Source organism: Aplidium turbinatum, chromosome 8, assembly GCF_918807975.1.
Source record: "Aplidium turbinatum chromosome 8, kaAplTurb1.1, whole genome shotgun sequence".
Lineage (NCBI taxonomy): Eukaryota > Metazoa > Chordata > Ascidiacea > Aplousobranchia > Polyclinidae > Aplidium > Aplidium turbinatum.
In genome coordinates, this window is record NC_137479.1 from 4,380,764 (window position 1) to 4,399,163 (window position 18,400).

Below are 18,400 nucleotides of genomic sequence, written 5' to 3' on the forward strand. Positions count from 1 at the left end.
TGCTTGAGAAATCAAGACAATGACTAGAGATATCAACAACACTTATTTTGAATAATCGATTATATTATTGTGCACATGCAGATTTCATGCACAAACGTAGAATTTTACAGTGCACACAAAGATTAAATTGCAAAACACACAAACGTTGACACGTAAGCATTTACAAATAAAGGCCGGAATTTTCAGGATAATGACACTAGAGTAATTCGACGAGGTTGGCAAAAAGGATGTTGTTGTTGAACAACGTTTAAAAGCTTTATAAAACCGCTGGTCTGTAACTGGCGCAAACAACTGTGCTATAACTCAGTTCTGACAAGATTTTAAAGTTAAACGAAGCGACGTTAGATAAATTTGTATCAAAAGAGTGTTTGCGAACCCATTTGCGCCTTTTAGTTCAAGCAGATACAGTATCTGGCTTTTGTTTCTCATACAACCAATCATAGCAAACACACAAAGTGATGATAGGATGCTTTCAACTGTATCATGTCTTTGATGCATCAACATATTCATACGTTGCAATAACCATCCATAACAAGATCATCTGTTGTTGTTTTTTAAATACCCAAACACGTTTTAGCTCAACAAGCAAGACAACAACTAAATGACATGCAAGTGTTTTTCAACTTTAATGATTCACTTATTTAAAACGCTGAGGGTTAATTAGCGTGAGTGGCTTAGTATTGTCTTGCCTTTTTCACTTTCAGAAAGACGCCTTTTTCGAACTCTTATAATGGCAAGTGGCCTCTTGTTTAGTTGAGCCAGCCATCTCAAGAGTGCAAAGCTTCCGCAGAACGACGTGAACTCTGAAAAGCGTTGTTACAGTTGAGGTTGCACTTGCTTTGTAATGTTATAAGTTTGTGTGACGTTGTTTTGAAAACAGAAGATTTGAAGTCAGCAAAATGTATGCAAAGAAAAAAAGAATAAAACCAAAAGGGCAACGTCTGGTGATGCAATCGTCGTACATTCTTTATGATGGCCTTACTCTACATTGATAAACAAAAGTTACGATTTATAAATTGTCCAAGCTCAAATACAACTTAGTAACGTCAAAGGCATTGGGTTTGTTCAGCTACAGAAAAAGTAATGAAGACTTAGCTAATCAATTGTAAGCAAGTAGAAAAATATTGTAAAGGGATTCTTTTTGCTTTATAGTTGTGACATTCGCTTCTGCAATCGTGAAAAGGCTGACCATGTCAAGTGCCTTAGTTGATGTAAAACAAGTGCCACCAGCTTTCGGTTCAGTTGCCTTTTTACAACCTACAAGAATACATCCAGCCAGCAAAACTTGTTTTCTTACATCACGTAATTATTGGAAAAACGAAGAAAATGACTAAGTTTGCCGGTTGAGAACAACGCAAGAAAATAGTTAAATCTTCATTTCGTCGAACAAATTTAAATTGCTGGAGTTTGGGACATTTTCTATTTTTTACGCGACCACTAAGACGCAATTTAAAGTTGCCGCCAGCAGGCATTTCAAGTTGTGTGTTAATTATTTCGTTGCTCTCGCTCATAATCAGATGACAGGGAAGCTCAAAAGAGCTTGAAACTTAGACTAATCACGTCTAAAATTGATGTAGAGCTAATTATATTTATGGAAGCGGAACAAAGTTTTTTTCATCGGAAGCATCACCAAACGCGTATTGAACACATTAAGGCAGAGAAAAGTTTGTTCCCACTGACGACTTTCAAGCATGAAATTGAGTTAATGATGCAGAGTTTTTATGATGCTATTGTGACAAAACAAGAACAATAGCCTTGCCAGAGTGCGTTCCTTGATGAGGGATTTTAGATGAAAAAAATGATAAACACGTTAATACAATTTTAGCAACATCAGTCAGTAGACCTATAGCTTACGTATAAAAAAGGTCAGAAATCGTACAGTGGATTCTGTTTCGTTTTGCATGTAATAGGCTATGTATCATGCCTTGTAATCGGAATAAAATTTTGTCTATGCTAAGTTTGTAGAAATGTAGCTGGTATATTTTTCAATGCTAACTAAAATTCTTGTCCAGGTGAATGCTGCCCATTCCTTCATCAGCATGCGTTTAAATCAATTGTATATTTGCTGAAACTTGGAAACAAAGACATGCGGCAAAAAGCCAATCTCGCCGCTGATTCTTCAACCCCGGCGTTTCGAGTCGTAGTTCTCGGGGGAAGAAACGTTGGGAAGTCGGGTAAGCTTCAAGATTCTTCCGAAGTCTGCTGCAATTAAAGCCAAGTTGATTTATCGGCTTCTTGTTTAGCGGTAGACTTACCCTAGAGAGCCAAACACCCGTTTCACTGATTCAACGTCTGTAGACGTACAAAAACGGTTAATTTGCTGTGTGGGCCGCTCTAAGATCGCTAATTGCAGTTACAAAGTGACCAATAAATTTCTATTGACAGTCCATTGTGAATCACTTGCCATCACATAAAGTGAGTTGCCGGGTAGCAAGAGAGTCAGTTGTGCGACTGAAAGATTGCATTGTAAGATTTATGTGCAATCTTTTACCATAAAAATGAAAAGAATGAGTGGAGTTATTCCCACTTAAATCGTATAATCTGAATTTGCAAACAATTGATGATTTTAACATGACCAAACATAACTCAAGAAGTTTTTGCTTCTTTTGAAAACGAAAAATTTGAAATAATCTTTTTATACAAGTTCTAAACTTAATTGTCCTATACGTTGATTATTCCAACTGTCTTCTGTGGCTAGGCAGAGGTCAGGACAAGAGACGTTCAAGTGTGCGCTTTGGTCTTACGTCGTTACAATCCAACCGTGACATTTTCGTTAGTAAATTAGTTTAAAGCTAAGATCACGCCAAAATACACGATCAAGGTCAGTGGAAGATTGTTTGCTGTCAACAATAAAATTAGGGTAACTCTGACTAAAAGTTACTTTCTGGCGAACCGTCGTTGCTTAAGTGGATAAAATTTGTTACGCACTGCTTCTGAAATGTTATGATTGAATCAACGTTGCAAACCGTTATATAGATACAAAAGTGCAAACAAATTGCAAATTTGAGCCACTCTTGTTTTGCAAGTGAGGATGAAGAGTTGTCAAGTGGGCAGAGCACAGATGACAAACAATGTTTGAAAAATGACGTAATAAACGTCGTTTATCGTCAGTTCAAGCTGATACTGTGCAAGTGTGCACGGTAAAAAAACAATATGTAAATCAGTCAACTTTTTACATTAAATTAACGTCTAGAAATAAAAAAAAAAGTCTGATTGCAAGCTGGAAAACGTCTGAATAAGCTTCCAAGTCGTTTTTCTTTGCAGTGTACTTGACTTCCGCAAATGTGGTTCCCTTCAAAGCATAATATAATAAATTTAAACAATTTTTTTTACAATGCACATCATAATGCAGGAAAATAAAATTTCAAGCGTGGGAAAAATGTGTTTCCAATTAAATAAAAACAAAATTAACTAAACTAAACTTTGTAAACTTGCCAAAAAGTACTCTCACTCCAAAACGAGTTGTCAAAAAATAGTAGTTGAAGATAAATCATGTAACAATACAGTTCGGTATGTATAACATTGCGCGTCGAAGGAACACTCACCGCTTCCCAACGTTTTTAACTGATGGAGTCACTGCGCATCATAAACTGGCTGTAATGTTGATCAGTTGATTGTTAATATTAACAACATTGACGACTAATCGAAGAATTCTTTAGTTCTAAAATTAGTGGCAAAAAATAATCGATCAAATCTGTTTTTGTTGATGAACTTTTTATAACAAATCCTTAGAAAAAAGCAACAAAATAATGCTTGTTAGTATATCTACAACACAGATGACTTTCAAAACTATGTTTTTATTGAAAAATAATTGTTTTCTTTGAAATATTGTTGCGTGTGTGTTGTGCCGACCAATTGTAGTGCTTTTGGAACGTGATGCTTTATAATTTCCCTAAAATATCTTTCAGCACTTTCCCAACAACTGATTCCTATTTGGTTTATCATTGTTGCATTCCAATTAATTAAGAGTTGTTGTACAAGTTGGAAGCGTAATCAGTCTGGCTGGTTTTAATCTTTATCCTCAGACTGAAAAAACGTTTGAAAGATTAATCCTGGCAGTTTCGCAAAATTGTAGAGGCTTTGAACTATTGACGCAGGTCCGGTCACGAGACTGGCAGAGTGAAGTTTTCGATTGTTATTGAAGAATATTTGATTGGCTTCCAAACGGTTCATCGCTGAGTGATCAGGAGACATTTTGAAATTTAGACATATCGTATTGGAAGTATTATGTAACTTCGACAGCCTGAAACCAAATCAGGGATTGTGTTGGCGAGGTTTGTGGGGATTTGTACTTGTACACTGCACGGTGTGAATATTCGAGGTTTCTTGTCACTTATCAGCAAAAAAAAAAAGTATTTTTTTTCATACACCAGAATATATAGCTGATGTGAACACAACAATTTTTGAAAACTTGTGCATAGTAAAGCCAGGAGAAGGAATATATCCTAAAGTTTGATGTTACAAGCTTTGTTGTAAAACATAATCATTGTTCAATGGAACCTTGACATCACACCTTGCCAGACACTTACATGGTTAATAACGGCTCAGAAGGTGAATTAGGCCACACAGTTGCGTTGCATAACCTAGTTCTTGGACATATTTGTCATGAACAATCTAATCTACAGAGTTTACTTGTTTTATTAGTCAGGTTTCGAATAAAAGATACTGTATATGGTACAAAAAAAAAAGAATAGAAGATACCGTATATATTCGAATAGGCTATAACCTATAAGTCGCGCTGGTATATAAGTCGTACCCCCAACCCAGGCCTGTTGAAATGATACAAAGTATCAGTCACACCCCGATGTTGTGGCACAAAATTCTGCGTCTTGTACTCGAATAAGTGTGATAATTAAGGTATAACTTACATTGAAGCCGCGCAGTTGAGAAATCAAAACAACCATTAAGTTGTGTAAGTCCTTAGTGTCTCTACAGCAGGACTATAAGAGATCCTCAATATCTGCTGGTTGCGTCGTTAAAGTGTTTTGAATGCAACTTTTCCTTTTTAAAAGCCGGTTACTTCATTCAGTCACCGTTTATTAAATCCATGGCAAACTATGCTGAGCAAAATTTGTAATTTTATTAGCTTTGTAAGAAGGTCACGTCTATTGAACAGACTTTATTTATCGCTCCTGAAGCCGAAGTAGAGGGCAACCTCACAGACATGTTTCCACGTAAATAAATCTTGTGTGTGTTCGTCACTATCCGTGCTTTGTCAAGTCAACTACAGCTTGGTTGCATTATCACCAAAAAGATTATAGGGAGATATTTAGGTGGTCTGTGTTGTCCGGCCCATTACTCAACCGGCTGGCCCCACAGTGAACGCACTAAACTGAAATCTTCTGTATTGCGTTAGTTGAGAATGGCCGCTGTTAAAAAAATGCTAAAAAACTCCTTTAAGAAAAAGAAGCAAGGAGCATTGGCTGTCCATGCAATATTGAAATCGAAAAGGTTTTGACGTGAATACTTAAGATAATTTACAGTAAATAAAGGTCAGAATATGAAAGAAAGCAAGAAAACTTGTTTTAAAGCAAAATTAAGTTAGTGACTGTGTTTGTGTTTGCTTATTTCTTTGGTTTACTCAATTATTCAATTTGAAAAATACTAAAACAATATTTACATCCAAACAAGGCCAGAGTTAGCAGCGAGGCGTGCCACAGTGAAGCTAAAGAAACGACGAAGATTGACAGTTTTTGCATCATGAGAGATGCTATTTGCATAAAAATGCTGCCATCTAGATTACAGCACTACTTTCAGCACTGTGTTACTTTTACCACTTGATACATAGCCTCTATTCTTACTGCATGTATGAAGTGGAATCGTGGTTAAATCAGCTTAAACCTGTTTGTGTATAAAGTTTTCAAATTCTTTTCATCTTTGAACTTCGTAAGAAGTTTTGTATCACCCAGTTAACCAAACACAAGCAGCTGGTTAAGCTTATGTTTGCTGCTATAAGGCATGTACAAAATCCTAATAAAGTCGTCAAGAGTACAGGTTTACTATTTTGTTGAAGCATTTATGACAAAATAAATTAACTACTTCGGTGATTTGTTCGATAGAGTGGTTTAAGGATCAACTACACAGGTTAAGTCAGTGGTTTGGTAAAGTGTAAACGATACTTGAATATTAGTTTGGCTGATTTTGCAATAAACTTTTTCGTGTTGTTTTTATCCGATTCGTCATAAACATTTTGAGCACTTAATCTTCGCTGCTGACTGCGGGTAATACGATACCTTGTCACCAGAGTGGCGTTTTCAAACTTGAAAGGATTTGTTGGTTGTGATTAGTCAGTTTCAAGTTAAATTTGAATTGCTGATGCCTAACCTCAGCTTGGAGATTAAGCTGTCATTAGCCAAATGAGTTCAATTTGATATATTTCTAACTTGGTATTGATTTAGCTCAAGTTGAATGCTCTACTTCAGTCTTGCTTTACCATTTGATATTACCAGCTTGTTTTTACTGTTGCTTCAAGTTTCTTGTTTGTTTAACCGGCTGCAAGGCGTTCTGACAATCCTTGCTTTGTCCATTTGCATTTCGAAACGACGCGGTCACAGACGGTAATCGGTAAATATCCATATGGAAAATATCCCGACTTGAAAATATCCAAAAAAAAATTCCGACTAGAATATACCCGAAAAAGAAGTGGAGGTATCCACTCTGAAAATATCCCTTCTGAAGAATCAGGATATTTTCTGGACTGGATTTGTTTCGTATGGATTTTTACGTATATTCTCACTGACCGATGCCACCGTCCACATTAGCTGTGGTCAGTCAAGATATTGTGTTGGTACAATCTAAGATCCCAGTTAGCAAAAGTTATATTTTTACATCGTATCAACGTAGCTAGACATCAAAACGCTGCGAAAATGACACGTTTTGCTGGTTGGTGACCGCAGGAGCGCACAGACCATAGACCTTTGTTCAGCATTGTCACTTTTGTCAATGAGTCAAACTTTACGCGTCTAGATTCTGACACCGAAAAGACAATTTGTTTGTTTTCTGTAGAAACCACTGAATGAATGACTACAAAATAATATGTTTATTGATTAAATATTTACATTAGCAAGGTGGAAAATATTTTAACTTAAATGTTTTGGTTTGTTTTCCTCCATAGGTCAACATGGATCCAGTGTTCACTTTCGTTGATTTATTGAAAGCGTATTGAATTTTAAGGACAGCCAATACGGTTTTTATGAATAGTTTTATAAATTGAATGATTTCAAGAGCTTATTTGAGAATGAAATCTTAGTTTCACAAACAATAAAACACTCTGTCTAGGTTTGTTACTTTCTGCTTTGAATTTGGCAAAAATATGAAAAACATAGACGCATTTTATGAGGCAACGCACAAGAATTAATGTAAACATTAAGTAATTTAAATCTTCAAGTCTTATAATTTATAATGACATCGCTTGTGCAAAGAGATGGTGAATTTGTGTGCATGGCGCCAGACGGTTTTGCTAAGTGAAATATGTTACCAACTTGATATTTTAATGTTGAACAAAAATTGTAATACGCAAATTTGATGTTGAAGGGGATTTAGTTCAGCCGCGTTGAGCAAAGCTTCAGGATAAGTTGTGATTGCAATGTCTAAAAAGTGTAAACTTTTGTGGAAGCCGCCGTCAACAAATCGTCAATAAGTTATGAAACCAAACAATGGGCTATGTCATTGCAATATTGATGAAGGTTTATTAATTGCAGAGACAAGGAAGCTGCTTGACAGACATAATTTGTTTGACTAGTGCATGTGTGACTAACTGACGATTTGGACATTGTTCTTTTGTTTACTTTTTGTATATGTCAAAAAATGAATCGTAACCCAGACAGTACATCCGTTCAACGTATGCAGACGTTGAATCAAAGTAATGACGGATTTTGTTGCCTGAGACATTGCTTCAAAAACTAACTAGGTTTAGTTTCATATTAGAAAGCACTAATTGTAGCCTATTGTTTATATTAATTTAACACCTTCAAACGTTAAATATTTAAACATGTGGCCAGGGCCACTTCCTTTGAATTTTGGGGTAATGTCTGGGGTGAGCTTTTCGAGGATTTGCGTTGCAACTTCACAAAGAAACAAAATTTCTCTGAAACGAAATGAAACTGTAGCACAGGGTTATTCAACTAGCGAACCGCGATTCGAATCCGAATCTTCTCGGTGTTGATGGTGGGCCTTGGGCTTCAGGGCATTTTTAAAACCGATTTCTACAGGGAGGAAGCAATTTTCTCTGTAATTATTCCAGTAACTGGGGTGGGGCTTTGCCCCCGGATCCCCCAACACTTTGTCAGAAATCTAAGTCGATTTACATTTTACCTAAAGAAAATGGTTCAGTACTGATAGTTTATTGTTCGTGGTTGCGTGTGAAATAACATATTGACCGGACCGCTAAAAATATTCAGCTTATCAAGCTGGACCTTTGTTAACATTAGTTGAGTAACCCTGAAGTGTAGCAGGTCGAAGGAATTTTGCTTCCAAACGAAATGAATTTTATTTTGTTAACAAGAAGCTTTGCTTTAATCAATACATAAACTAGAGTTTAAAGTTGAAAAAACTTTGCAGCCCTTGATAATTTTTTTCATATAATTTTCAGCTCTCATTGTACGATTTCTAACGAAGAGGTTCATTGGGGAATACGTGTCTGGAACAGGTGAGGACCAGGCTACTGGGTAGTATCAGACTCTGCAACAATTGCGCCAGACTCTGTAACAATTACGCTTCACTTCACTGTTTTCTCAAAGTGTGAACCCATTCTTTGTATCATTACTTTATCCGAAGGTTTTTATCGTTTCTGGTCTCGGAGTGATTATTCAACTTCAAAAATAAACAAGTGACAGAACTTATTACTACGTTGGGACCACATCGGATTCATTTATCATTTCATGTAAAAATGCGTTTATTTGTGGAGACTTTTTACAACTATTGTTTGAGTTGATTATGCTTAACGAAGAAGAAATTTTTAGCAATCACCAAGTTATTTTCGTCAATCAGGCGTTTCAAACATCATAGTTTATCATCGGGATACTAATTTGCTTGTGTTTAATTGCCATGTTAGTCAGAGGTCGTGCCGATACACCTGGGAAACTATTGTTCACTACAACCTTCATGCAAAAGGAATAATGCATCAACATTGAATGGTTTTAGAATATATTTTTGTGTTCAAAAGAAAGTCCGTGCACACTGCACAGGCTTGTGTATTCATTTAATTAGTAAATGATTCTTTTTGGGGATTTTTGTTTATTTTTACACCATTTTCAACTCATCGAACTTTAAAGTGACACCATTTTAGATATTTAAACTGCAGCAAAGACTTCACTGGTGTGAGTCATTCAATCCGCTACCACTGCTCGTGCAAATTTACGATCGTTCAACGTCTTTTTTGTGTTGTTGAGTCAAGTTTTGAATAGGGAAATTAGAAAATCATTTCACGTTCAAATTGGTTTCTCTCTGATGGTAAAGTGTTTTGCTAAATGCACAAAACTTTTATTCAATGCCAAACAACATAAATTTCCGCCCAGAAAACAATTGCTTAATGCTTATACTTCAGCATCAAACGCAAGTACTAGCCTACTAGGTGATACAATCGTCGTAGCGATAAATATCCAGTTTGACATTTGATTTATTTGGGTTGCAAAGTCAACCTCTAACGTCCGTTCTCAGGTAGAGGAAGTAGAACAGCAAACATGTTTTCGAGACCAAAATTAAATTAATTATTTAACTGAGTGAAAATTTTGTGATAAAAGTACGCACGTCATAACCCACAGTTAGGCCTATAATAAGTAAGGACTAAAGCATTATTGCATCAATTTGTCACTCAGTTTAAAATATCTCAGTTTAAAATATCATCACAATGTTAGCCGCAGAAAGTAAAGATTATTTTACTAAGAAAGTAGACTTTGCTTTGATCTGTTTCAAATTTCTACTTTACATTAAAAACGACCTAAACTGTTTTAGAAGGACTGAAGGTTTTTTTTTCATGTTTGTCTGGTGCTGTTTTCATTGGTTGCAAAACAATACAGAAAATTGTTAATAGCATAATAATTCATTCTTTGTTATACATACTGTGTTGCTACAATAAAAGTTTTTAGTTTGTTTTTGATTAAAAAATGTTTGATTTCAGTGAAATACTGTAAGTGTGTTCAAAGTGAATGACTTTCCTTAATTTCTTGTTGTATATCGGTGTTGTGCTACAAGCCTACAAACAAAATACAAAGCCAATAACATTACCCGATTTACAAGCACTTTGTTTTCCTCTGGCATGGCATTAGAAGTTCAACAACATGTGAACAAAACTGACACTTAGATATCACGTTTAGTCAAATATGAAAATTTAACTTTTAGTTTTATTTTATTTGTTGAGATGCAGTTGAATTGTTGCTGATGACAATGGCGCCGTGTTACTCCGAATACGTTAAAATTATTTATCAATTTGCGTGAGTCCGAATAAAGTAGTTTTAAATACGTTCATCTTGCTTAGTTTTGTATGGCTTTGATTACCTTGCTGAGCTGTGTATTCATTAGTTGGCCAGAAATGTCCCTTGTTGCTTGGACGGGTATAGTCAGAGGAATGGGCAGTCAGAGGGGCCATCACGGGTATAGTCAGAACGGCGACGAGTGTTAAAGTGTCTTAGTAGGAGAAAGGAGGGAAGCCGACATAGATAAAAATATGCATAGATAAAAACGAAGGGGCTAAGTTGTCTTTTATCGTTTTCACAATGTTGTTTTTTGCAGAAATCACCTACCTCCAGGAAGTCGCCTTGGCTGGCAACACAGTTACGGCTGAAATCTGTGACGCAATGATCGACAAGGTGAGAGGTGTAGCTGCTTCAGTTATGTTGTTTAGTCTTCGTGTCATGGATGATGAAACCAAAGACTGGCTGCTCTCTGGTAGCCTTCCAGTGTAGTCCGGGAACATCGTGAATCTAGGCTGGTAAAAGGATAGACCCTCGGCTCCAGAGGCTCACACGACGACGATGACGATTTAACATTTAAACTTATGCATAGGACAGTCTAGCACATCTTCACACACATACTTGCTATCTGTTAGTAGATTGATGGTATGTGTGTCAAAAGGCGGGTCGCATAAAGACAATGTTCATTAACAAGGGGAAGCAAAGCCAAACGTTTATTCAAGCTGACTATTAACTTTAATAACTTTTTTTGGAACGTTCAAAAGCCGTCTTGTGATGCAACAATGCGGCACTGCAAACAATGGAAGTTTCTTGTTTCCGGACTAGCCTAATCGATTTATGTTACTCGTGAGTTTCAAAATAGTATGATGTCATGAGATTGCATGAGGGGAAAATCGCATTAATTGGCGCTGAGCCTGGAAACTCATAATGTGAAGGTGCAGACACCCATGTAGATCTTTGTTTACACCGGTAGTAGGCTTTTATTTCGTTTGTACTGCCAATAGAGGAAGCAGACCACAGCGTGTTTAACTTTTTGTTTGTTCATAATCAGCAGTGCCATAGTTGCTGGGCTATCAACGGAGCTGTCATCTTGTCGGTGTTTACATTGTAGAATTCACAGGAGCGTTTATCACCGCCGTGTTTGGCCAGCGCATATCTGAACAATGTTTCAACTTAGATCTTGTTTTTAAAGTGTATCTATACGTTAGATTTATGTAAATTTTTATATGTTTTTCAAGTAGCAGAAAAATATACTTTCTGGGATGGTCTTGTGCGATTGTATAGTAGTTGGTGAAGTGAGAAATACGCAAAATGACAATCTATGTTATTTTTAGCGCTAAGTTTGTTTGAGATTATTACGCTAAACAGAGCGCCAGGCTCCAAGTGCTCTGTAAATGCCCCGCTTTCGATGACGTATCCAGGCCTGCTTGATAAGTTCAAGAGTTTGTTTCATTTGCAAGCTTGCTTTGCTACAGTCCGAAGTTTAAAGTGGAATACCAAACTCATCAAGCATTTCTCCTGGATTATGGTCATCATAATAATTCATCAAGAATATTTTATCTGCGTTCTAAGTGTTTCTCGGGAATTTTTAGGGTTTGCTACATTTTCTGTGAAACGCTTAAGTGGCAAATATTTGGCGAAAAATAATTCTTCTTTCCTCTCCACCAAATGGACATTTATTTTTTTAATCATTAGTCTAAGTTTTGTGCCATCAAAGTGATGAAAAATACACACAAATCTTCAGGCATGCCTTCGCTTTGCAAACACTTTTTAGCGAATGACGTAGTTGTGACAGAATGGGATTGTTTCAAAGATTTATGGCTTTTACTTCCTACTTAGTCTTTTGTAAGTCCTCAGATCTGCCATCACTTCTTCCATTAAATCTTTTCATTCGAAAAGGTTTTATAAAAATCAATGAATTTTTGCGCTTCTCTGTTGATGACTTTTTTATACAATTTTAATTTATAACCTAAGTGGAAGCATGTTTATTCTTCTTAAATACCTTTGTTCTTGTTCTAACTACTATTTGTGTTTGTATCAGGCCAACCAAACGAAGCAACTTGTTCTGCATAAACGATATCCAATACTAGTTACCGACTGGAATACCCTTTGTTATTATTGAGGTTCAATGTTTGATTACAAAACTTTGTAATTTTTCAATGCTTTCTTGAAATTAATATTCTGCGAAGGTTTATTGAATTAAATCAAGCCGATTTTTGCAATAAAAATGATTTAAAAGTATTAACAGTTGGGTGACTAGCAAATTTGACGTCATAGATTACAATCATTATTCAGCATCATAGCCGATTGTTACGTCGGGTTTTTCGGAAGAATGCGCTCTGTATAATGGAGCTTTTATTCAAAGTTTTTGATTGATTTCATGCAAGAATTTAATATTATTTAACAATTAACTGACGATGTGATTCATTCAAACAAGACCAAATTCATTGTGGACCCCTTAACGTGGCGGCTGCACTTGTGTTATTACCTTGAATGGTCTGTGCTAAGTTGAATTAACAGATAAAGCAGATAGTAAGAAGCTTGAGCATACGTGGCTTCAGCTTTTTGAAGGAGCGATGTACCAGCATAGCGCAGTGTGCATTGCATTGCATGGCGAGTTAGTTATGTCATGGTCAAACATTGGTGAATGGGGAGAGTATTGTGATGGAAGACAGGGAGATTGGTATTTGAGATCAGACGAAGTAGATGTTTCCCTCCACAAAAGTCACAGTTTTATGAAGAATCATTTATCACATTTACGTTTATTTTTTCAAACTCACAAAAAACTACATTAAAACAGATTCTATATCGAACACTTTCGACACCACACAGTGTCCTCGGCGGGAATAACAATTATAATTTTATAGACATCTGATTAACATAATGCAGCAGTTAAAGATTAAATTTATGAAAAGTTCGATACAAAATTTGTTTTAATGTATTTTTTCTGCAAGTGTTAAAAATAATCGTAACTATGTTACATTTGGTTATGTTGCCCGTCTTTGTGTGCTTATGATACGAGACAAGCTTTTACCGAAGCTCTATTATGGAGACTCCTCCGCGCAAATCCATTCCAATCATGAAGTCATTATCGATTGTTTGGAACAACCCCAATCGATGATGGCGATTGAACTGTCAGTAGCCTCCATGATTGACGTGATTTACTAGGTTGCTTAGCAACAGGCTCGTTTTATCTGCTGAGCAGATAATCCTGCAGAGAATCTGTTGGTAATATTTTGGTTACTTTTTCGTGACTTTTTTTGCGGTGTTTGAAAAATGAGTGTGAAAGCCATCGTAAAATATCAAATAAATATAAAAAGACATAGGCCTACTGTACACAAAAAGGTCCAAAAGGGAAACAATGGCTACAAGACATCTCCAGCTCAGCGTTCTGGAAAGATTCGTGCGATGAGTTGTTTCATGTCAGTTGGTGAGACGTTAAAGTGACATTGTATGTTGCTATGTGGGAATTATTTGGTTGACTTTGTCTTTTCTTGTTGTGTTTAAGCCTGATAGAAAATTAATTTTAAAACTTCTACAACTAAAGTTTTTCTGCAATAAAATTTTGTTTCGTTAAATTATTGATTTGTGATTGATTTTTTGTATTTTCTGATTCGATTTTCGAACCTGAAATAGTTTGTTGAAGTATTCCGAAATATTTTGCAGCTTTTTTTTCTTCCGTGCTGTTCCTCGTCTATTAAAATGTTGATTGTGTTCGCTGACTTTTATTGCTTCCTGCTTTTGAGTGATCTGTTAGTTTGTAAACCGTGTGTGCTTGTCACATTGATTACAAGTGCTTTTACCAGCGAGGTGGAATTTTAAATAAGATTGCATTTGGAAATGCCGTCTGAGTTATGAAACAGCAAACACGTTCTGAAAAGGCTTTTATTTGTTTTTTGAAGTGGTTGAGTTGTTGACAGATCTGTCTGAAACAGGTGTCCATAGCAAAGTATTCGTTTACTTTTCGAAATACAGCTGACACATTAAAGAGGTCATGTAAATGAACAAAATGATAATCATCTCCTATAGAATAAATACAAATGCAGATTTTTCGACGAAGCTAGCCACGTTTTCGGCGAATAAATTACATTTAATGCCATACGGGATAATAATTCTATTTTTTCCGAAGGGTTTAAACTCAACTTTCCAGCTCAGTGGCCGAGTAGTTTTGCCTTCAGCTTTAGTTCTGGTAGATATGGGTTCGATTCCAGGTCGTGTCAAAACAGTAACAGTACCGATTGTGTTCTCTCTTGCATAACGCAGTGAGAATAAATCGGATAATAATGTGATGACATTTTAAACCTGATATAAAATGAAAAATGAGTCCTGTCGCTAAAAGACCTTAGCTGTTGTAGAGCGACAATAAATAAAGCCATAACAATATTATTATAAAACACAACTTGATCAATCCCATGTACTGTAATATGGCAAAACTGTTACATAACATGATTTTATTCTTCAGGAACCTCACGAGTATTTACGGAAACTTTCCTCACACACGGATGCATACTTGGTCGTGTACAGTGTGTGTAGTAGAACGTCATTCCAATACGCCTGCCACTTGGCTCAGGTGGTGAAGAAAAATCAACAAAATTTGAACCGGGACAAACCTCTGCTTTTACTGGGAAATAAGTCGGACTTGGATCACCTTCGGTAAGTTTAACATAAATTGCCAATCTTACAACTTTAAACAAAGTATTCCAACATGAACATAAATCACGATGTTACTTAATTGAAATTGTGAACGTTTGGCTTGAAAGTTATTTGCAAGTTGCCCACCAGCAGTTCAGATGCATAGTGGTTAGTGCTTTCGTTTGTAATCGATTCCAGGTCGAGTTATACTAAAGACTGCAAAAACTGTGGAAGCAATGGCACATGCTAATCAATCCATGTTTCAAAATGCGCCGTCAACCCCATGAGAGTCAATCATGATTTGCGAGAGTTCGGTTCACAGGCCATAGCTCGAAGAAGAGCCGGGGAAGTTTGTCTCTAGAGCAGTGTACTGTTCATAATCATGAGATATATCAAGGCATTTAGTCGAAGGGGGTGCCACTCCGCAATCGACGGTATGCCTTTGAGTTTCTTGCCAAAAACACAGTCACATGCTCTTAAGCGGTGTCGAACCGGCGCCTTATCGAACGCCGAACAATGGCTCTCACCACTCGGTATGCAGCCGGCATGTGAGAGCAAAAGTGATTAACACTATATGTTATTTTTGTCCATTATTTCAAATGTTTATTTTCCAAAACAAAATTCAATTGTAGTCTACAATTTAAAAATGTTCTGAAAAGAAGTTCGAACAAGTTTAGAACCACCATTGTTTTGTTTTTAGGGAAGTCAAGTTCCACGAAGGTGAAGATTTTGGAAAAAGTCTTCCCAGTTGTCATTTCATGGAAACTTCGGCAGCGGAATCGTATGTTGAGGTGGAGAAAGCTTTCCAGCTTGTCTACAAGCTTGTACGGAAAAGATTTCAACCTTCGCCGACCCCTAGTGTTCCTCCATATCGACCCGCTCGAAAAAATAGCATTAGCCAGATGGCGCACATGATTCGAGAGCACGTTCGCAAACAACATTCAAACTCGAGCGGCCACAAAACGAATTCCTTGGAGCGAGGAATGTCATTATCGAGAAGCAACTCTGTGACGTATGATAGTAACAATAACTCGACTCTTCACGATTCTTCTTGGAAGCGAAGGACAAGAAAACACGGAATCGGTGTTCCACAGGCAGGGAACACTTCTTTCACCAACAATCAAAAACCTAAACTGTTGTCAAAATGTGTGTCCTTGAGTACTTTAAGTGAACGTCCAACCAATGTGTCGTTGTCGCACGCCAATGACGTCTCCGCTGAGGAAACCAACCCAAGTCATCACACCATCAATGGCAACATGTCACACTCCTCCTCCTACACATATATGAGGAAGACCAGGGAGACTTCATCTTGGCCCTCTGGAGCTGTGATGAAGATGTCCCTGAGTAGTGATGAAGCTGTAGAATTGAGCGATATGTCAACTCCTGAAGAAGATGCTTTCATCTCGGACGGCGCCAGTGTATCGCTGGCAAAGTCAAATACCGATCCACAGATCGATAGTCAACGAAGGAATGAAGTCAAACGGCCCACTAGCTTGAAAAATCTTGACACGACTCATGGTCGTCAAAAAGTTTCAGAAAACAAGAATAACTTGCAGATAATTGTACATTCTGATGGAGAGTTAGAAGATCAAGATCTTGGAGAATTCCACGAAATTCCTCCCAAATCCGCTCCTATCACTCATTCAACATCTGGAAATAAGTTTCGATTTTTTCCAAACGCTGGGGTCACAGACAAACAAGACACGCTGAAGCAGCCATGGAGTGTTTTGTCGAACACAACCGTACCATTGTCTCCACTTTTGAATCATGGAAAACGACAATCCCGCATTAAAAGTCCTAAAGAAGAGAAGCGCAGTCCTTCTCACAACCTCCTCAAGCAATTTTTTAAAGGTGCTCTTCATGGTTCTTCTTCAAGCAAAGGGATATCTGGGAGCAGCTTAAGTTTACCTTCGCAGATGTTTTCTGCTTCATCCGAGAACAGCTTGATTGCTGAACAGTCTCGAAAGGTTTTAACATCAATTAATGAGCAACAATCATCGGAAAACGGTGACCCGCGTGAAGAAAACGGAGCAATTTACTTTCACGCGTCTTCTGTGTCCTTATCCTCTATAACCAGCAATGAAGGATCAGTATTCGACTCTTTCAATTCAACCAGTTCCGCTCCAAATTCACCACGTGTGAAAAAAGCAAACAATCTTTCAGCGATGAAAACGCGTCGCCCTAGCTTCCGGGAAACAGTTGGTGATTTTGTGCGCCTCCGTAAGAAATCGAACGCTAATAATGACTGTTTTAAACATAGCAAGGAGAGATTTTTATAAACATACTTCACTAGGCGACATAATACCAATTTCTCACTTTTTGTTGCGCTCTTGAAGCTTAAAGCGTGTTTGTATTAGTCTGCGTTACAACAGCGACTGTTTGTGCTGCATGCCACTGTAATTGTTCTATCATAGTGTTTACGTCAACTACAACGCTCGGCACCTAACCTGCACAAGATGTCATCATTACATCGTTCCGACGTATGGTAATTTTTGCTGCGACGTATACATTATAACTTCTATGAAAAGAAGATTTATGGGCTATGTGGTGGAAAGCTTATGCGATAACAGATATAAATGCATTTAATTTAAATGAATGACCATAACGTAGGCTAGCAGTCTAGATCAAAATAAAAATAATGTAATAATCAACTTTTTCTGTCATCTTTCCCGTGTTGCAAGCTTTAGCCTGTACCATTTTTGTGGGATCAATTAGAATTTCTTCTCAGACCCACCCATGGAAAGAATTTTTCAGTTGATAGCAATTCGAGAAGTATTGTTTAATTGGGTTGGCCACGCGATAGGGTAGAACACATCTCATTTTTGTTTTGATTGTGCGTAGCTGGGCCAAATGAACCGTTTTTATCGATGGGAAAGCGTCAATTTGGTTTGATCGACTTGAAACTAAGAATTCTTTTATAAAATATTCCTCTGCGACAAATTCTATTTGCTTTGTATTAATGCTGTGACGTTTCTGAATAAATGAACAAAGACTCTACAAGTGCTCCATGACATCACAAGTGCTCGATGACATCGCAAGTCTGCCCTGACATTACAAGTCTGTCGTGTCACCACAATTAACGGTTTTTTCAAATCTGTTAGTAGCCTCAAACTAACACTCAAGAGTTCCACCGGAAAATTTATGGCTTAATATTTGAGGTTCGATCACGGCGGATCCCTTACAGATTCTGGCTTATCATTATGTTTAGGGGCAATACGTCTCGATTTTTTGTTGTTTCGGCTACAAAAATTGCAGTTGATAATTTCAAGTTATTGGAGAAGTTTGGTAATGATAGATTTATCACAAGCTGAAATCGAACGCAACTCTACTCGTGCAGTAAACGTCACAACCAAAGCCAC

The 18,400-nt window shown here is 37.1% G+C and overlaps 1 protein-coding gene across 1 annotated transcript; it reads left to right on the top strand.

The window, feature by feature from the left end:
- The first annotated feature begins 1,969 nt into the window (after positions 1–1,969).
- LOC145775657 (uncharacterized) lies at positions 1,970–18,035 on the top strand. Its single transcript, XM_082586989.1, has 5 exons — positions 1,970–2,174; positions 8,591–8,647; positions 10,729–10,805; positions 14,872–15,062; positions 15,742–18,035. Exons 1-5 carry the CDS (start codon positions 2,087–2,089, stop codon positions 17,318–17,320), a joined length of 1,992 nt encoding a protein of 663 aa, XP_082443115.1. The 5' UTR covers positions 1,970–2,086; the 3' UTR covers positions 17,321–18,035.
- Positions 18,036–18,400: the final 365 nt, after the last annotated feature.

What these genes read in the sequence shown, in the direction of transcription:
- LOC145775657 (XM_082586989.1), top strand. Translation starts at nt 2,087, where the DNA reads ATGCGGCAAAAAGCCAATCTCGCCGCTGATTCTTCAACCCCGGCGTTT. An exon ending in GGAATACGTGTCTGGAACAG is followed by an intron (nt 8,648 to 10,728) that starts GTGAGGACCAGG and finishes TGTTTTTTGCAG; the next exon opens with AAATCACCTACCTCCAGGAA. An exon ending in TCGGACTTGGATCACCTTCG is followed by an intron (nt 15,063 to 15,741) that starts GTAAGTTTAACA and finishes TTTTGTTTTTAG; the next exon opens with GGAAGTCAAGTTCCACGAAG.